This window comes from Brassica oleracea, chromosome C6, assembly GCF_000695525.1.
Source record: "Brassica oleracea var. oleracea cultivar TO1000 chromosome C6, BOL, whole genome shotgun sequence".
Taxonomy (NCBI): domain Eukaryota; kingdom Viridiplantae; phylum Streptophyta; class Magnoliopsida; order Brassicales; family Brassicaceae; genus Brassica; species Brassica oleracea.
This window is the reverse complement of record NC_027753.1, coordinates 23,669,967-23,690,178: the sequence shown is the minus strand read 5'-3', so window position 1 is coordinate 23,690,178 and position 20,212 is coordinate 23,669,967. Positions and strand designations below refer to the sequence as shown.

General features: G+C 36.6%; 4 protein-coding genes and 1 long non-coding RNA gene across 8 annotated transcripts; 2 read left to right on the top strand and 3 right to left on the bottom strand.

Moving 5' to 3' along the window:
- Positions 1-1,913: 1,913 nt before the first annotated feature.
- On the bottom strand, positions 1,914-3,118 carry LOC106299534. 2 transcript variants are annotated; one of them, XR_001261802.1, is made up of 3 exons: positions 3,006-3,118; positions 2,588-2,744; positions 1,914-2,410 (listed from the first exon to the last, which is right to left on the bottom strand). It is a non-coding gene; the product is annotated as an uncharacterized LOC106299534 (long non-coding RNA). The 2 variants fall into 2 exon arrangements; XR_001261803.1 differs by having other exon boundaries at positions 1,914-2,407.
- A 2,851-nt stretch (positions 3,119-5,969) lies between these two features.
- Positions 5,970-11,169, top strand: LOC106300025 (ABC transporter B family member 21). 3 transcript variants are annotated; one of them, XM_013736070.1, is made up of 11 exons: positions 5,970-6,140; positions 6,246-6,578; positions 6,669-6,723; positions 6,805-6,980; positions 7,209-8,195; positions 8,300-8,573; positions 8,645-9,486; positions 9,666-9,932; positions 10,020-10,283; positions 10,380-10,673; positions 10,758-11,111. In XM_013736070.1, the coding sequence occupies exons 2-11, from the start codon at positions 6,258-6,260 to the stop codon at positions 11,109-11,111; spliced, it is 3,834 nt and encodes a 1,277-aa protein (XP_013591524.1). In that variant the 5' UTR covers positions 5,970-6,140; positions 6,246-6,257. The 3 variants fall into 3 exon arrangements, with proteins under 3 accessions (XP_013591524.1, XP_013591523.1, XP_013591525.1); XM_013736069.1 differs by having other exon boundaries at positions 6,233-6,578; XM_013736071.1 differs by lacking the exon at positions 5,970-6,140 and having other exon boundaries at positions 6,258-6,578; positions 10,758-11,169.
- On the bottom strand, positions 11,105-12,773 carry LOC106300028. The gene is made up of 7 exons (XM_013736074.1): positions 12,513-12,773; positions 12,344-12,418; positions 12,156-12,213; positions 11,932-11,987; positions 11,666-11,728; positions 11,500-11,577; positions 11,105-11,422 (listed from the first exon to the last, which is right to left on the bottom strand). Exons 1-7 carry the CDS (start codon positions 12,567-12,569, stop codon positions 11,234-11,236), a joined length of 576 nt encoding a protein of 191 aa, XP_013591528.1. The 5' UTR covers positions 12,570-12,773; the 3' UTR covers positions 11,105-11,233.
- A 35-nt stretch (positions 12,774-12,808) lies between these two features.
- Positions 12,809-14,743, bottom strand: LOC106300027 (L-cysteine desulfhydrase). The gene is made up of 2 exons (XM_013736072.1): positions 13,277-14,743; positions 12,809-13,093 (listed from the first exon to the last, which is right to left on the bottom strand). Exon 1 carries the CDS (start codon positions 14,647-14,649, stop codon positions 13,285-13,287), a length of 1,365 nt encoding a protein of 454 aa, XP_013591526.1. The 5' UTR covers positions 14,650-14,743; the 3' UTR covers positions 12,809-13,093; positions 13,277-13,284.
- Positions 14,744-16,513: 1,770 nt separating this feature from the next.
- On the top strand, positions 16,514-19,809 carry LOC106296344 (proline--tRNA ligase, cytoplasmic-like). The gene is made up of 12 exons (XM_013732462.1): positions 16,514-16,617; positions 17,095-17,256; positions 17,359-17,448; positions 17,529-17,645; positions 17,725-17,912; positions 18,076-18,142; positions 18,245-18,367; positions 18,463-18,615; positions 18,709-18,993; positions 19,096-19,314; positions 19,404-19,497; positions 19,574-19,809. Exons 2-12 carry the CDS (start codon positions 17,113-17,115, stop codon positions 19,636-19,638), a joined length of 1,545 nt encoding a protein of 514 aa, XP_013587916.1. The 5' UTR covers positions 16,514-16,617; positions 17,095-17,112; the 3' UTR covers positions 19,639-19,809.
- Positions 19,810-20,212: the final 403 nt, after the last annotated feature.

The following is a 20,212-nucleotide window of genomic DNA, read 5'->3' as shown; positions in this document are numbered from 1 at the left end:
ATTTTTCAGATATATGTTTAATTTAGTTTTTCCATTTTTTATATTGTGTATTTACTTAATGTTTATATTTTCTTATTTTTTATATTTATATCAATGATAATATTACGATATATATTTAATGTAATATTTTTATTTCTTATATACTATATTTACTTATTATTTATTTTTCTTATCTTTTATATTTACGTATTATATTAATAAGATAATGTTTAATACGATAATGTTTAGTATAATATTTTGATTTCTTATATTTTGTATTTAGTTATTATTTTATAGATGTTTAATTTAGTTTTTATTTCTCAATTGTATATTTACTTATTCTAATTTTTTTGTTTTTATATCAAATGATTATATTATGATAGATGTTTAATGTAATATTTCTATTTATTATATTTTATATTTACTTATTCTAATTTTTTTGTTTGTATATCAAATGATTATATTATGATAGATGTCTAATGTAATATTTCTATTTATTATATTTTATATTTACTTATTCTAATATTATAATTTATTTTTAGTGTAATATTTTTATAAAGTAAAATTTACTTTTATTTATTTAACTTTATATTTTTCAGATATATGTTTAATTTAGTTTTTCCATTTTTTATATTGTGTATTTACTTAATGTTTATCTTTTATATCAATGATAATTTATATCAATGATAATATTACGATATATATTTAATGTAATATTTTTATTTCTTATATACTATATTTACTTATTATTTATTTTTCTTATCTTTTATATTTACGTATTATATTAATAAGATAATGTTTAATACGATAATGTTTAGTATAATATTTTGATTTCTTATATTTTGTATTTAGTTATTATTTTATAGATGTTTAATTTAGTTTGTTTTTTGTTTTTTTTTATAAAACGGTAATGTTACATTATGGAGATAAGCCGTCTTTTTTTTAAAGTGAAAAATGATAATTTTACATATGTTTTATGTAGTTTTTCTATTTTTTATGCTGTATGTTTACATATTATTTACAATTTTCGAAAATTAGTAATATTAAAATGTAAAACTATATTTTATGCCACGTGTCATCTTTCGGGAGAAATTTTTTTCGCTGATGTGGACGCTCTGCGGAGCCTCAAAAGGTCCCTTTTATTAGTATAGATTAATATATTTTTCTATATATTGAATATTTCTCTTTCTTATACTTTATATTTAGTTAATATCTATATTTTATATTTTAAGATAGATGTTTAAATCTTAATGTTTTTTTTCCATTTTTAATGTAAAACGGCAATGTTTAATTGAAGAACTTGGACAAATAATCAAATAGTTATATTTTTGTTTTTTTTTTCTTTTTTTATAAAATGGTAATGTTACATTATGGAGATAAACCGTTTTTTTTAGTGAGAAATGGTAATCTTACATATGTTTAATGTAGTTTTTTCATTTTTTTATGTTGTATGTTTACATATTATTTACAATTTTCGAAAATTAGTAATATTAAAATGTAAAACTATATTTTATGCCACGTGTCATCTTTCGGGAGAAATTTTTTTCGCTGATGTGGATGCTTTGCGGAACCTCAAAAGGTCCCTTTTATTAGTATAGATTAAAGGATTTGTAAATACCAACCCATTAATATCGTATAATGCTTTTTTGACGAATCGTATAATGCTTAAAGCGATACTTGTAGTAGATATACTTATCATGTAGGGGTACTAGCTGACAAAAAAATAATCATGTAGGGTTACGATTGTAACCATTGATTCTAAGAGCATGTCCATTGGTTAGAACCTTTGATGGATTCTAATGATTAGTTAAATTATTAATTATGTATTTTATGAAATTTATAATCCTTGTTAATATAATTAGTTTTGTCAATGTCCAATGGAAAAACCCCTTTGAGGTTTTTAATTTTTTTTTTTTAAGATTATTATTGCTTGATCTTCTTCTCATTCATTGCTTTTATCCCTCACAATCTCTCTCAAAATTATTATTCAAGATCACTACTCAAAACTCAGTTCTCCAAGATGACAATGCGCAGAGTCCACCAACAAGTTAGTGCATTCCCTGCAGTCAACACTACTCTGGCAGGTTACTTGCCTGATCCAGCATCCATCAACAAGCTCCAAATCCCATCTCCTTCTAAGAAGCTTGAACGCAGGTAAGTGAAGAGTCAGTTACATTCAAGCACCAATCCATCCTCAGGTTCTTGAGCCCGTCTCTGCAAGAATCCGCCAGCAATATAATTGACTCATCAGAGATGTCTCTGCATCCACCGATGATCAGAGTCTCCAGATTCTTGCAGATGCGAGCCATGGAGGATACAGATTAGTCCCCAACTTTGTAACAGTCTAGCAACTTGAGCGTCTTGAGCGAAGTCCTGTGAGAACATACTCGACTGTGAAGCTCCAAAACAATTGATTTGGCTGACGCTACTGCTAAAGGTTATCAAAATAAACACAATTTCATTAGCCTTTCAGATATATAAAACTCTATAAAGCAGTGAAACTACAAAATTTAGAATAAATATATATACTCCTATGAAATGGAAAGATAGACAATCTAAACAAATCAAATTTTCTTCAACTACACTATGGTAAAGTAAAGATTTTTACTTGTCTAGGTGAGATTCCAATCTGGTTGGATAAAAAGAAGCTTTGACTGCAACCTGAGGACGACGAATCCCCCACTGAGCAACAACACATGATCTTCAAAATTGCATAAGAGCCATTTCACTCTCTGCCACGCAAAAAGGGAGAGTCTTTTTATCACCTAATAAGATTTATGCAGTTTTATTTCATGAGATTTTGACCCCATAACAGAATCCAAACAAAATGTATTCACTTTCACCACATTAACCATAGTAAGGACAAAGCTTTATGAAGAAATACGATGGAAATATCTCTAAAACACGAGCTGGGTGCTACAGAGGAAAAAAAATCAACCAAACAACATTTTCTGGATGATTTCAAGCGATGAAGAGAGAACAACCGGCGAGAATACAGAGGAAAGAGAAAGAAGCTGAAGACTTACCCAGAAGGAGATCGAGATCAGAAGCCACAGAGAAGATGGAGTGATTGGGATTGGAGGAGGAAGAGAGGAAACTCTTCCGTGGAAAACATCGACGAAGAGAGAGACATGGACAAATCAATTAGCCAATAGCAAAAGAATTACCAGTTCTAAAAACGCCATAATTAGAACCGGTTCTGTGCTTTCATTTCATTTTTCATTTATTTTTTTGGTTTTTTTTTTAAGAACCTCTTTTAAAAGATACCGTTGGAGCGTTGGAGGTGGTCTAATATAGTGATACCTTATATTAGAATGGAACCATGTATAATTGTATCTTACAAGTTTTATTCATGTACAGACGGATGATATATATGAAATGTGATATTTAATTTTGGTAATTACATACTCTAGATTGATATCTCAAACAAAGACATTTCCCTAATCATTAGTGGTCCAATGTTTTCGGATGTTGTTCCTCAAATAGAATAATTGTGCGTTTTCCATATTTCTTTTTTTTTATTATTAATTTAAAACAAAAATGTATTATTTCTTTTCTTTTCATACTTTTATATTGTATAAATTTGATGAATGAAACTCCAAATCATGGCTTACTTGCTTCTCCTTTCAGAACCTGTCAAATAAATAAATTGTCTATCAATTTGACCTCATTCGTTTCAAATACATTAAAAAGTAACGTAATCCATTTTGGTAAAGAATTATACATCAATGGTCATTTAAATAAAATGCATAACGTCCACAAAGAAACCGTTTTATCCTAAACGAATCTCCTATAAAAACGTCTAGTTTATCAACATATTGATTGAGTTGATTAGAAGTCAGCCTTAATGCTTAATAGGATATTAATGCTTACCTTTTTTCGCCACATGCTATTCGTCTTTTTCACTACACACCCAAATAGCACGAGAACCTATCATTTTCTCCTTGGCATATTCAACCATGACAACTATACGACTGTAAAACTATGAAAGTACACATCTATTGATCTAAAATAAACCTATAATTAGCCATATAGTAAATTTACAGTTCAAAAAACAGCAACAAAACAATATGAAGACCAACGCTGGAAATTTAGATTCAGAAACCTCTCTTTTCTATTAAGATACTTTTGAAGATGTAGTACATTAATTGCATAATGCGACATCTCCTAAAACAAATTACTAATTTACTGTTTAGTAGAAACAACTATATCTCCTAATAAACAACAAAAAAAAAAAATATCCAATTACAAAACAAAATAATATAATCTGCTAGGAATCCGTATCGACCATCAAAATGTAACATCTCCTAACAACATTACATGAAGCAGCTAAAAGAACAATCATACGACGTAAGAGCTTATCCATAGATACTGTACAACATGTAGATTTGAAGTGTATGTATAATGGAATAATGAAAATCCAATAATGTATGAATAACAAATTATTTATATGATAAAGAACGTAAGAAAATTCATTGGCTGCTTGAAAGTTGAATGGTATAAAACATGTACATTTTATACATTTGGCATTTGTAATGTTGACAAAAGATATTTCAAACTGCATTTTATGTACAACTTACTTATATTATAACAGAATTAAGTAAGTTGTACTTATCAAAAAAATTAAGTAAGTTGTGACTGACACATGTTTTTTAGCATTTTTATTTAAAAATTATAATTTTCAGAAATTGTTTTAGTTATTTAATTTTTTTAATTAATAACACATCATAGACTGTTAGGTGGTTGCGTACATTCACGCCATTTACTACTTTCTCTATCTTCATCATTATTTTCTTAGGTTTTCTAATTATATATCTTCCACAAAATAATTACTTAAGAATAGCACAACAAACGTGAGTCTTGAGACTACGAAGCCAGGGGAACTGAATTGAAAGAATTGAAAAGCAAGCTATTTTGAACTTTATTTTCATCTACAAAATTGACAGGTGGAGGCAATGAGAGGAACATGAGGATGAATGATCGTTTTCATTTAACTTTTAATCCGTTTCTCATTCCAATTCATTTTGTAAAGCTTTATCACCAATCAAAAATCAAGCTTACGTATACGAGTGGCAAAACTTTCAGCAAAGATCAAACCCGCAAAAAATCATCTAAAGACTGGAAAATTCACGAACGAAGGCTGGGTTGAAAATAAGAAGGAGTAGCATCTCAAGACCTGGGTTCATGAACTCTAATGGCCTCTTTTGTAAGTTGTTACTTTTTTAATCCTATAACTATTCCTTATTTCAGTTCAGAAAAAAAAACTATTCATTTTTACGTTTCAGTTTATTCCGTGGATCTCTACAACAAGTATTTCTAATACTATTTAAATATTATTTATGAAATCATATCAAGAAATACAAGAAAATCAAAAATAAGAAGAAATGTTAGTATATGAGCATACATTCTTTGGTTAATGTGTTTAATTGCAAAATATAATAATAATGTATTTAGTTGCTATAAATTATAGACATATATGTTTCTTACAAATGTATGCTTTTATCTTAAAATATCTCTAACTATTTAATCATACTTGATAAAATATTTCTACTTTAAAAAAAAATAAAAATATTTTATAATTAAACAGTCATAATAACTAATATTTATATTTTAACAAAAACATGTACATTTATACCATTCATATAAAATATCAATATGGATTTGTAGTTTTGTCTGCTTATGATGAATGGTAGTATCATACAATATGAAATGGGGCTAATGGAGTAGGCTAATGTTTTATATTATGAATAAAAAAAAAGTAAATGTTTCTTAGTCGTCAAACCAAGTTTGAAAAAAATGGTATGAAAATATTATTTTGTATTCTTTGTTCTTGTGTTAGAAGCTTCCTCTGTTTTTTTATTCAACAAAGTTGGTTTGGTAAAGACTTATCCGGAGAGAAGAGACCAAACAAACAACTTGGCGTCTGTCCTGTCACGTCTTCGGGTTTCAACAAGGTCGTTTTTGACGACTATAGTCTTTGTTTCTTGTAGGAAGTAGGTCCCAAACTCCACCTTAAATCAATTACAATAGACTTAGAATTAACGAGTTCTTCAACTTGATTATTCGTCACTGCTTCTTCTTCAAGTAACGAACAAGCGTATATTATTTAATCCTCCAAGAACTTTATTCCACTGCTATTTTCACACAAGAAGTCTCGTAAGGTACATGCTTCCCTGTTTTTTTTCTTCAAATTCTTGAACTGGTACAGCTTTTGTGGAATGAAGTTTATTAATAGTTTATTATTGATATACAGATCTTTGAAACAGGATCATAATACAATGGACGGTATAATGGAATCAGAGGAAGGACTCAAGGTGGATTCACCTAACAGAACAGAAGCAGAGACCTCAAACTCAAAAACCCCTGAAAAAGAAGCTAAGACAGAGTCTGTTCGGAAAGACGAGAAGACAAAAACGGTGCCGTTTCACAAGCTGTTTGCCTTTGCAGATTCCTTTGACATCATTTTGATGATCCTTGGAACTATTGGTGCTGTGGGAAACGGTCTTGGCTTCCCTATCATGACCATCCTATTCGGAGATGTCATTGATGTGTTCGGACAGAACCAAAACAGTACAGATGTTTCTGACAAGATAGCCAAGGTAAAAATAATAACCAGTCTCTACTCTTTTGACCTCTGTTGTTTAGACCCATCACACAATGATTAATCTTTAGTATCATATTACACACAGGTTGCTCTCAAGTTTGTATACCTTGGCCTAGGAACTCTAGTGGCAGCTCTACTCCGTAAGAACAAGTTCATTTTTCTGATATCTAGAGTGTTTTGAATGTGAGAGATTTGATCTTTTATGTGTTGTATATAAACAGAGGTTTCTGGTTGGATGATCTCTGGGGAGAGACAAGCTGGAAGAATAAGAAGTTTATATCTAAAAACCATATTGAGACAAGACATAGCCTTCTTCGATGTCGAAACAAACACAGGAGAAGTTGTTGGAAGAATGTCTGGTGACACTGTCCTTATACAAGACGCCATGGGAGAGAAGGTAACAACATAACCCCCCAAAAATTATCAATCTTTGATATTAAGCGGTCTGACATTTTTAAATTTTCATGATGCCCTATATATATATATATATATATATTTATATTTGTATCATTTCATAATGCCCTATATACAACTAAAACTTCGATGTCCTAAGTGGACAGTACCTTTGCCTATGCTCCGTACCTGGCCTAAGTCGAAGGTTTAAACTTTCTTGTTTCTTTTGCAGGTTGGTAAGGCTATACAGCTGATATCAACATTTATAGGGGGATTTGTCATAGCTTTCGCGGAAGGATGGCTTCTTACATTAGTCATGGTATCTTCAATACCACTACTAGTAATGTCTGGTGCAGCTCTCGCTATCGTCATTTCGAAAATGGCTTCACGTGGACAAACTTCTTATGCCAAAGCCGCGGTTGTAGTTGAGCAAACAGTTGGGTCTATAAGAACGGTTGCATCGTTCACAGGAGAGAAACAAGCTATAAGCAGTTACAACAAGCATCTCGTCTCTGCTTATAGAGCAGGTGTGTTTGAAGGAGCTTCCACAGGGATTGGTCTCGGTACACTCAACGTTGTCATCTTTTGCACTTATGCTTTAGCGGTTTGGTACGGTGGGAAGATGATACTGGAGAAAGGGTACACGGGAGGACAAGTTCTCATCATCATCTTCGCGGTTCTAACCGGTTCCATGTCGTTAGGACAAGCGTCTCCTTGTTTAAGTGCCTTTGCAGCTGGTCAAGCCGCTGCGTACAAAATGTTCGAAACAATCAAAAGAAAACCGGAGATTGATGCTTCTGATACGACCGGGAAGGTTCTTGATGATGTTAGAGGAGATATAGAGCTTAGAGATGTTGACTTTAGCTACCCGGCGAGGCCAGAAGAGCAGATTTTTCGCGGGTTTTCGCTCTCTATCTCGAGTGGCTCCACTGTGGCGCTGGTTGGGCAGAGTGGGAGTGGGAAGTCTACTGTTGTGAGTTTGATAGAGAGGTTTTATGATCCGCAGAGCGGTGAAGTGAGGATCGATGGTGTTAATCTTAAAGAGTTTCAGCTGAAATGGATCAGAAGCAAGATAGGACTTGTGAGTCAAGAACCTGTTCTGTTCACGTCGAGTATTAAAGAGAACATCGCTTACGGGAAAGAAGACGCTACGGTTGAAGAGATTCGTAAGGCTACAGAGCTTGCAAATGCATCTAAGTTCATTGATAAGCTTCCTCAGGTTTGAGATTTTTACTTACCTCTCCTCTGTTTTGTCTCTGTTTCGTCTCTGTTTTGTCTCTGTTTTCATTTTTAGATGTAACTGAAATTAACTGTAACTTGCAGGGTTTAGACACGATGGTTGGAGAACACGGGACTCAGCTTTCAGGTGGACAGAAACAGAGGATCGCGGTGGCGAGAGCCATCTTAAAAGATCCAAGAATCTTACTTTTAGATGAAGCAACAAGCGCGCTTGATGCTGAGTCAGAGAGAATTGTTCAAGAAGCTCTTGACAGGATCATGGTTAATCGTACAACTGTTGTTGTCGCTCATAGATTGAGCACCGTGAGAAACGCAGACATGATTGCTGTGATTCATCAAGGAAAGATCGTTGAGAAAGGTAACCATCAAACACACACAAAATCTTGTTTGATAGAAAGTGCTGATGAAACATAAACTTATGATGATCAGGTTCTCACTCTGAGCTCCTAAGAGACCCTGAAGGAGCTTACTCTCAGCTCATACGTCTTCAAGAAGATAACAAAAAGTCTGAAGACTCGAGGGAAGAGCAGAAGGTATCAATGGAGTCTATGAAACGGTCTAGCTTGAGAAAGTCATCGCTAAGCCGGTCTTTAAGCAAAAGATCACCTTCTTTCTCCATGTTTGGCTTTCCAGCAGGCATAGACGCAACCAACGAAACCAAACCAGAGATCAAGGAAGAAGAGACAGTACACAAGAAAGTATCATTCCTTAGAGTAGCTGCTTTAAACAAACCAGAGATTCCAATGCTTATACTTGGATCCATAGCCGCTGTTCTTAATGGAGTGATACTTCCCATCTTTGGGATCCTCATCTCAAGCGTGATCAAAGCGTTTTTCAAACCACCTGAGCAGTTAAAATCCGACACAAGCTTTTGGGCAATCATCTTCATGCTTCTTGGTGTAGCTTCAATGGTGGTCTACCCGGCGCAAACCATCTTTTTTTCTATAGCCGGATGTAAACTTGTGCAGCGGATAAGATCGATGTGTTTTGAGAAAGTGGTTCACATGGAAGTCGGATGGTTCGATGAGACTGAGAACTCGAGTGGTGCTATTGGAGCTAGGCTTTCTGCTGATGCTGCTACGGTTCGCGGTCTTGTTGGAGATGCATTGGCTCAAACCGTACAGAATATTGCTTCTGTAACGGCTGGTGTGGTCATTGCCTTCGTGGCGAGCTGGCAGCTAGCTTTCATTGTTTTGGCGATGCTTCCGTTGATTGGGCTTAACGGCTATATTTACATGAAGTTCATGGTTGGCTTCAGTGCAGATGCAAAGGTAACAAAGTCATGTCTACAGTTTCAGTCAGAACATAGCCGGATCTGAAATTTTAGGGGCAATAATTATTTATTAAATATTTATTAAAAAAATTTGGAGGCCAAGATCAATGTTTCATTCAGCTCCGAAGTTGTCTTTGTTTTCTTTGTTTGATGAAAGTATTGATAAACTGTTGACAGAGAATGTACGAGGAAGCGAGCCAAGTAGCGAACGATGCGGTGGGGAGCATAAGAACGGTTGCTTCATTCTGTGCAGAGGAGAAAGTGATGAAAATGTATAAGAAGAAATGTGAAGGTCCTATGAAGACAGGTATACGTCAAGGCATAGTTAGCGGTATCGGTTTCGGAGTTTCTTTCTTCGTCCTCTTTGCTTCTTACGCAGCCAGTTTCTATGCCGGTGCAAGGCTTGTCGATGACGGAAAAACAACCTTTGATGCGGTTTTCAGGGTAACAAAAAAGAGTTTTCAGACAATCAACTAAGATTCTTGTTTTTCTGTCCACCTTCTAAAGGTTTTTGTTTTGTTTGAAAAACAGGTTTTCTTCGCTTTGACAATGGCGGCTGTAGCTATTTCTCAGTCGAGTTCACTGTCTCCTGATTCCAGCAAAGCTAGCAATGCGGCTGCATCCATCTTCGCGGTTATAGACAGAAAATCAAAGATTGATCCGAGTGATGAGTCTGGGAGAGTTCTTGATAATGTTAAAGGAGATATTGAACTTCGTCATGTCAGTTTCAAGTATCCTTCAAGACCAGATGTTCAGATCTTCCAAGATCTTTGTCTGTCTATTCGAGCCGGAAAGGTTAGACATTTTTCTAGAAACACGTTTTCAGTTTGGTCTTCTGTTCAATTATGTCTTCAACTCTGCTCTTTTGTTTTTTCTCTCTTTGTGTTGCAGACAATAGCTTTGGTTGGAGAGAGCGGAAGCGGGAAATCGACAGTGATTGCTTTGCTGCAGAGGTTTTACGATCCTGATTCAGGTCAGATCACTCTTGATGGAGTTGAGATTAAGACCTTGCAGCTGAAATGGCTAAGGCAGCAAACAGGACTGGTGAGCCAAGAACCGGTTTTGTTCAATGAAACCATCAGAGCAAACATTGCTTATGGAAAAGGAGGAGATGCTTCTGAAACCGAGATCATATCTGCAGCTGAGCTATCTAACGCTCATGGCTTCATTAGTGGTCTACAACAGGTAACTTTAACAGCACCTGATTGAATGAACAGCCCTAATTTTCATAGATTCATGCAAAACTGAAAGGTGTATCTACTCTTGCAGGGTTATGATACAATGGTGGGTGAGAGAGGAGTTCAATTATCAGGCGGGCAGAAGCAGAGAGTGGCTATAGCGAGAGCAATTGTTAAAGACCCTAAGGTGCTGCTGCTGGATGAAGCAACAAGCGCTCTAGACGCTGAGTCAGAGCGTGTGGTGCAGGACGCATTGGACAGGGTTATGGTTAACAGAACCACCGTGGTGGTGGCACATCGGTTATCAACAATCAAGAACGCAGATGTAATTGCAGTGGTGAAGAATGGTGTTATCGTTGAGAAAGGAAAGCATGACACTTTGATTAATATCAAAGATGGTGTCTATGCTTCTTTAGTACAGCTTCATCTGAGTGCTTCTACATAAAACTTTATATAGATTATTACCATTTCTGAGTTATATACAGTGGAAATGAAAGTTTCAATTGATAGATTTATCATGAATGTTTATAGATTCTTGTGTCAGCAAAAAAAAACTAAAAAAAGATGTTAATCATCATCTTCACTTTCGTCGCTATATGAGACTAAGGCTAAACCTGTTTGCAGAGGTTCAGGAGGGCCAGAGATTTCTTTCTTCTCTTCCTCTGTCGCTTTAACCTTTTTCAGTTGTGGTTTGACTCTTATGATTGTGTTAAATGGACGAGTTGCAGAGTTTCTCTTCCCCGTTGTTTTATGTTCCTATAAAAGAGATCAGGATACATAAATTACTTATGTGGTTTCAATAAACACTTAACTGAAGAACACGAGGTACACACTTTAGTGGCTGAAGCTGGTGGTGGAAGTGCAGCTTCTTGTGGTTCTTGAGGGGTTGCTGATCGTGCTGCAACCGCTGCCTGAAAAATAGAACAATAGTCCAAGAAGGTTGATCTATCATTTTTAGATCTGTTTAGCTGTCTTTTTCAAGATTGACAAGAAGTTTACCTGGAAACTACGAATCTGTTGTTCGTCTTCATCTGCTAATTGCCGTTCATATTCTCTCTTTGACTACAAAGACAAATGAAGAGATTAGCATGAATATCACCTCAAGCCATCTACTCATGATTCTTTCTTTTCATTACTGAGATTTAAGAGCTTATAAACATCAACCCATCAATGTCTTACATTGGTCATGCTATATGCAAGCACTAGGAGATAAGTTGAATAAACAGGCAAGAAACTGTTGAGATGTACATAGAAAGACTGCTCACCATCTCGAGTTTATCGAGAAACTCAGTCTCATCCTCAGCAAGAGCTTTGGGTGGTCCTGACAATCCAATTCAAAAGAAGAGTTAACTACCTCTCTTCTCTAAATGAAACCATTGAACAAAAGGCACAATAACTCCAGATAGAAGAATTAAACCAAAGATGTTGTAAACTATGTATTGTAAGGGTATCAATACTGGTAGAGTGTGCAAAAAGAAGAGTGACTCACTATGTTTGAATCGTTCGTTAAACTCAGCGTCCTTCTTGTCTTTGTTCTCTTTCAGAATCTGAAATTAAAAGGGAAGCGTTGTCCTTAGTCTTCCATGAAACTTCAATCATCATTCAGCTGCAATCTTATCAAAAGGACTGAAACTTTCCAGGAGAAAGAAACGAGAAAAAGGAGGATTGGAGAAGAACCTCGTACAAAGCCCTGTCTCTTTGGAATGTTCCATCTTCAACTCTTTCGCCTCTTTCTTTCTTTGATTCCTCTAACTGCCTCACACCAAAATTCAATTGCCCAGAAAATATAACGATCGAATCTACAAAGCTAAGGATTCGATAGAGAGGCAAGAAAGAGAGAGAGAACCTGTTCCTCCGAGACGAAATTGAGTAACCTAATAGGCTTCTCTGTCTGTTCAGCCATCTTCTTCTTCTTCTTCTACTTCTACTTCCACTTCCGTTGGCTCCGGTCGGCTTTAATACATACTCTTCCTTTTCCGACAAAACCCAGATAAACCCATCGAGTTATTATTTATTCGGGTTTGACCCTACAGGTTTCATCCTATCAGTTTGGTACCTACTCAGTACTCACTCACTCAAGGAGTCGAGATTAGACCAAGAATGTAATGCACATGCTTATTGTTTATCAAAACGATGGTGAAATATTGGATAAAATGTCTTAAATAACGAAAAATTGTCGGAATGGAATACATATTTTGAAGGAAGAATATCTAATGAACATTGACTTTATTGCACAATAATTATACAAAAGGTGTTAACCGTTAAAAGCACATTAAAAAGCCTCCTCAAGGTTAGAGCCTCTTCTTCCATTGCACGCCGCTCAACCACAAGCTCATCAACAATAAAGTTACCTCCGGGACCTTGGCTAGTGTCTGTGGCTCCTCCTCCTCTAAAGCCTTATTGTTACACCGGAATATACCAAACTATCTGCCACCAAACCAAACCAAACCAAACCAAAAGTATCCACTTTTAGAAGACACACATCGCCATATTGGGTTTGGTTCCATATACAATCAAGCAAACATCACATAGAGAATGGAACAAGACATAAAGCATTCTACTAGATATATGTAGCTTGAGTGAACTCTAGATTTGAATTTAAAGGCATACCTGGCTTACTACACGGGAGGAAGGTTTTGACAAGTCATCTGATCCTTGACTAACTCTGTTATTGCGTCTCTCAGTCTCTCGTAATCCTCTGTTTCGTTATAAACCTGACGAGATATCCGAACGTACGCAGTGATAACCCCACTGTCTTTGTCTCTCACTCCTTCCTCGCCATCCCTCAACCCAAGAAAATAAACCGGAACCTCCACTAAACGATGCACCCGCAGATACGACCGCAGCTTAACAGCATCCTCATCGCTTTCAACACAGAGTTTTGAAGGCAAACCGATCATAACCATCCCAACACACATTTCAGGAGGCGACCCAAGATTTGTCCCCCAAGCATTACACAGCATCAACCCCATTCTCACAGCTTCATCATGGTTCCTCTCCATTATCCCATCGATCCCTCCCTCGAACCTCTTCACAAACTCCATCACAGACGGAACCACAAGCTGCGAGCTGTAATCCCTAGTCCCAATCCAAGCACTCTCTATAGCCAAACCATTCCCAAACTCATGAGACACCACAGGGTGATGCACATCAAGCTCAGAACTCCGTTTCTTGCAGTAGAAAAATGCGATAGAAGGCGGACAAAAGAACCATTTATGCAGATTGCTCACATAGTAATCAGCACCAATCTCTTTAACATCAACTTTAACACTCCCAATGGCATGTGCCGCGTCGACAAAAACCTCCTCCACACCTTCCTCTCTGCAGACATTAACCAACTCTCGCACCGGCATCAAAACGCACGGCATCGACGTTATATGATCAATGATAGCTAACCTAACCGCTCTACCGTTCGCTCTACCTTTCTTTAACCCTTCTCTAAACGCGGAGACGATCTCATCGTTCGAACTCACAGGGAAAGGCAACCTAACCTCAACGGTGGACCCCCCCACGCGCGTGACGTAAGCCTGAATCGACTTCTTCACGCTCTGAAACGCGCAGTGAAACATCACCACAGTGTCCTCCTTCTGATACTTCCCTTCCGAGAAACACCTCCCAACTCTCTGAAGCACAATCGCCGCCGCCGTGGTGGCGTTATCGACCAGCGACACCTCGTCGACGTCGTCGGCGTTGATTAGGCTACTGATCACGGTTCGCGACGCGAGCAGTCCGCGGCGGAGGCCGTTGAAGTAGAACTCGTCCGGCTGGCGGAGAAACCGAAGCTGCCACTCGCGCTGCGCGTCGAGGACGGAGCTCGGACAGCAACCGAAGCTGCCGTTGTTGACTCTGGCGACGCCGGTCTGGTGGTGGGCGAACTCGGAGCGGATGTCTGACTCGGTTAGGAACTCGGAGAGGCGCGGCTTCTTCGGGTCGCGGTGGTTGTGATTCGTCAAATCGCCGTTCCGCCGATCGTCCGCCGCCATCGGGATAAGAATCTCCTCCCTCTAGGGTTTCGTCTTCGATTTAGTGGTGCGGTGACACTTTTGCGCTTCCCGACAACGACTGAGAAATATTTCAAAATTTAATGATTTTTGTTTTGTTTTTTAATTTTAATTCGTTTTGATTAAGATAAACGCTAAACGATGACATTAATTAGGTCTGGGCATTTTCTGAAGACCCAAACTTGAACGGACCTAAAAATATTCGACCTGTAACCAGACCAAAAATTTAGAAGTATTTTTTGGGTCTAAATTTTTTTTACCCGAAAGAACCAGAACCAAAAAGGAACTGACCCGAAAAGAACCGATCCCAATAGACCTGATCCGATAAGAACCGATTTGTACCGACTTAAAAATATTTATATCTAAAACTATGATGTTTTTGTGTTCTATTTTTTATATATATTATTTTATAATTTAGTTGAAATATCTTTTGTGAACAACATTTGTTATTATTTTTTTTAACATTTTTTAAGTAATATAAAGCGTTAAAATGTAAAATTTAGAGTTTTAAAATGTTTTATTTTAATTATTAATAGTTTCATTTAAGTTGTTTTATAAAATTTTAGATATATATGACAAATATTCAACTAAAGTTGATGGAATGGGGTATATCATGTCCTTTTCAGATCCTAAATACCCGAATTCGACTCGGACCTAGGGGTGGGCGTTCGGGTACCCATTCGGGTTCGGTTCGGGTCTATTCGGGTTTCGGGTTTTCGGGATCAAAGATTTCAGTCCCATTTGGATATTTCTAAGTTTTGGTTCGGATCTGTGCGGGTTCGGTTCAGGTTCGGGTAACCTATTAAAATTATTTTAAAAATTTTAAAATTCATTATATACTTTAATTTTCTCAAAATCTATAAACAAAATATTATATTACACAAAAATTTGAATAACATATGTCAAAATACCTAAACTTAACATATAATTTGATTTGATTTGAATATTTGGATAGATAATCAATAGATATTTCAAATATTTTTGGTGTTTTGAGTATATTTTAGCTATTTTAGACATTTACTTTCGACTATTTGTATATATTTTCAAGTATTTTGGACAATTTAAAAATATCATATATATTTTGGATGTTTTTAATAGACAATAAATCTAAAATATTTTTATATAAGGGGTATACAAATCAATTTTGGATATATTCAGGTATCCGGAATACTTCGGTTCGGGTCGGGTTCGGTTCCGGTTCTTTAGATACCAAAATTTTGAACCCGTTCGGATATTTAATCAATTTCAGTTCGGGTTCGGTACTACTTTTTCGGGTCGGATTCGGTTCGGTTCTTCAGATTCAGATTTTTTGCCCAGCCCTACCCGGACCCGATATGAACCCGAAAAATTATGAGTATTTTATGGGTATTTTAATTATAGATCCGAACCGATGCGGACCCGAGACGAACCGATCCAAACTCGAACCGAAAATTTCTAAATATCTATTGGATCTAAATATTTAGGACCCGAAAAAACCTGGATCCGGGAAAAACCGGCCCGATCCCGATCCGAACGCCCAGGCCTTAATCATGTTCTAAGTTCGATTAAATGTTTAAACTTGGGTCAAAATTTGAAACATGGGTTTTAATGGGCCTATAAAATGGGGTATTGTTAGGTCGAGTTAGAGATTATAAAATAGCATTTCCATGACCTAACCATTATTCAAGTTGCCAATGTGGAATGTGATTAGAATAGTATCCATTTTTTCTCCATTACAGTATAGTTAATGCATTAAACGTGGACTTAACGACTAAAATTGGGCCTAGCCCATTTTAAATTGAGAATAAGCGTAGAGATAGATGAGGCCTAACACGTGGCGAGATATAAGTGGGTGTAGTTCAGTGAGAAAGCTCGCTAAAGTGAGTCAAAAAGGGTTTACAAGTTGTAACCGTTTCTCTCAATTCGCTCGTTGTTGTTTGCCTCCGCCGTCTTCAGCTCATCGGCGATTTGGTTAGCTTCTTCTTCTTCTCTTACTCTCGAATGTTCTCTGTTTGCTTTGTGAATCAATTGAGATTTTGGTTCATTTCCTGGGGAATTTGTAGTCTGAATCGATTAGTGCTTAGGTTATACTGATCCTTTAACTTGCTGGTGATGCAATACAGTAAAACGTGTATCGATAGAATGAAAGAGAATCAATGTTCATGGAACAAAGAAACTCAACTCAAGTGTGAAGAATCCACGAAGAAAGAAAAGGATTCTAGAACAACGTTAAGTAATTTTCCCAGAAAGTTTATAGGAAAATCATGTAACAGAAAAGATGAAGAAAAAGCTAACAAACTTTTACAATTTCTCGATTGTTCTTTTCCTCCCTGTAGTTTGTGATCTTATAGTGTTTCTTCTGCCACGTCATCCAATCGCTTCCTCTATTTCCCTGTATCATGATGCTTTGTTATTGAAAATTTGATGACTCTTTCGTAATGCATTCAGAAAGAAGAAAGGGTTGGAATGGCTGGTCCAAGTGGGAAGAAAGAGAAGGTTGACAAGGCTGGTCCCAGTGGCGGCGGCAAGAAGAAGAAGGACGTTAAGAAGGAGACAGGTCTCGGCCTCAGCGTTAAGAAAGATGAGAACTTTGGGGAATGGTACTCTGAGGTTTGTTTTTTTTTACTCGGTAACAAGCATGTTGTGATTTGAACATTTGTTTTGTTCCAAGCAGATTTGTTTATGACAGTTCTTTTTTTGATGTCTGTCTAGGTTTGTAAACACGAGATGATTGAGTACTACGATATCTCTGGATGTTACATCCTTAGGCCATGGTCAATGGCCATTTGGGAGATTATGCAAGTGAGTATACCATCGTTATTTTTTATATTAAATTTCTTGTCAATCACAATGATAGTAAAAGCATGTTTGTTTTCATGTAGACTTTCTTTGATGCGGAAATCAAGAAAATGAAGGTGAAGAATTGCTACTTCCCTCTCTTTGTATCTCCTGGTGTCCTCGAGAAGGAGAAGGACCACATCGAGGGTTTCGCTCCAGAGGTATGTTTGTGCATATCTTAATATGATTTTATCTTGTGATAAAGAGGCCTTCGTTTAACAGATTTGAATGTTTGTTTAGGTTGCTTGGGTTACAAAATCGGGCAAATCTGACTTGGAAGTCCCCATTGCAATTCGTCCAACCAGTGAGACAGTGATGTACCCTTACTACAGCAAGTGGATTAGGGGCCACCGTGACTTGCCTTTGAAGCTCAACCAGTGGTGCAATGTTGTTAGATGGGAGTTCAGCAACCCTACCCCATTTATCCGGTACAAAACCATCTATTACTCCTTTCTAGTTTTCTTGCTTATGCCCTTTTCTTGAGCTAGTTAAATATTTTTGCTGTAGATACTGGCTTTTGGTATGGGTTTAAACCCTCAAACACAGAAGTTTCCTTTTTCATAGCCCATTGCCTGACCTTTTTAATTGCAGGAGCCGTGAATTCCTATGGCAGGAAGGGCACACTGCTTTCGCCACAAAAGAAGAAGCCGATGAAGAGGTAACTCTAGTTACTCAACTTATAACTTGATCCAGTACATCTCCTTTTATGCTGCAAACAAGAGTTAAACTTGGCAGCTTCTACTGCTTTAACTGTTCTCAGGTCCTTCAAATTTTGGAGCTTTACCGTCGCATATATGAAGAGTATCTCGCAGTCCCAGTTGTGAAAGGTATGAAGAGTGAAAATGAGAAGTTTGCTGGGGGACTTTACACTACAAGTGTAGAGGTATGTAATTTTCCTATTCTCGTGTCAGAGACACATTCTTCTTCTTTTTTTACTGGTTGATTTTCTCTTTATGGATTAAAACTTTCATTTTGTAGGCTTTCATTCCAAACACGGGTCGTGGTGTACAAGGTGCAACCTCTCATTGTTTGGGACAAAACTTTGCGAAGATGTTTGAGATCAGGTATGAGGATGAGGAAGGAAAGAGAGAAATGGTGTGGCAGAATTCTTGGGCCTACAGTACCAGGACGGTAAATCTTGAGTTATTTTTTATTCACATAGGTTATTCTTCCTCATGAGTTCTCTATTGTTGTTAACTTTTCAACTTTGAATCTTGTATATAGATTGGAGTAATGATTATGACTCACGGAGATGACAAAGGCCTGATACTTCCTCCTAAAGTCGCATCTGTGCAAGTCGTTGTGATCCCTGTGCCATACAAAGATGCTAATACACAAGGAATCTTTGATGCTTGTACTGCTACTGTATCCGCCTTGAGTGAAGCTGGTATCCGTGCTGAAGAAGATTTAAGGGACAACTACTCTCCTGGATGGAAGTATTCAAACTGGGAAATGAAGGGTGTCCCATTGAGAATTGAGATTGGACCCCGAGATCTTGAAAATGATCAGGTAAGCGTGGTTTTTAGCCTGTTGAATATCTCTCCTTTATTCCTTCGGCAGTGGTTTTTAGGTTTAAATATGTACATTTATCTTTGTTTTGCATGGGTATAGGTCAGAACGGTGAGACGGGACAACGGAGTTAAGGAGGATATCCCAAGAGGTAGCTTAGTCGAACATGTTAAGGAACTGCTTGAGAAGATTCAGCAAAACATGTATGAAGTGGCAAGGCAAAAGAGGGAAGCATGTGTGCAAGAAATTAGGACTTGGGATGAGTTTATCAGTGCACTCAACCAAAAGAAACTTATCTTAGCTCCCTGGTGCGACGAAGAGGTGCGTTACAACTGAAACTCTTGTTCTTCTAGCTTTTTGTGGAAAATCAACTGTGAGGGAGAATGCAATTTTAATCTCATTATTTTCAGGAAGTGGAGAGAGATGTCAAGGCACGCACTAAAGGTGAAACTGGAGCAGCTAAAACTCTCTGTTCTCCATTTGAACAGCCAGAACTCCCTGAAGGTCAGAAACAGAGAACCTTTTTATCTCTCTTGAGAAACTCTCGTTGACCTGTCATTGTTTTTTTGTGAATGTACAGGCACTCTCTGCTTTGCATCTGGAAAGCCTGCGAAGAAATGGACCTATTGGGGCAGGAGTTACTAAGTGTTCCTCATGTTTTTGTTCAATGTCTTGTAAAGACTCAAGTGCTTTGATTTGATGATATTTTTGACTCAAAAGTTATTTCAGTTTTTTTCTTAACTGGAACTATAAAGTGATGTTTTGTTTCAAAAGAACTGTTAGAAGGAGAAAAAATGAGATCACCAGTGAATTTGAGATTGGGTCTTGTGGGTTACTATGGTTCTGAGGTTATACCGTTATAGTGATCAGGTCATTAGAACCCTGAATCTAGTCTTCATGAATCGTTTTCATTGCCTAAATTGGTTTATTAGATAAGCTCATAAGCCTTTGCTTGCCTTTAACCCGAAATTGATTATTTCATTCGTAGTAATTTTTTATTGTGTAAAAAGTTACGAATAGTACACAAATATTCTTACCAAAAAACATGTTACAGTATATTGGTAACTTCTGATTCTTAGAAACTTTTAGAAAAACATAAACCATTTGCTTTACAAAAGGAACGATAGAAAATAATTAATACTAATCCATTAAAATCTTTAGTAATTAATTAAATATATGATAAATATCTTAAAAATCATAGTATATATATTTGCAGAAT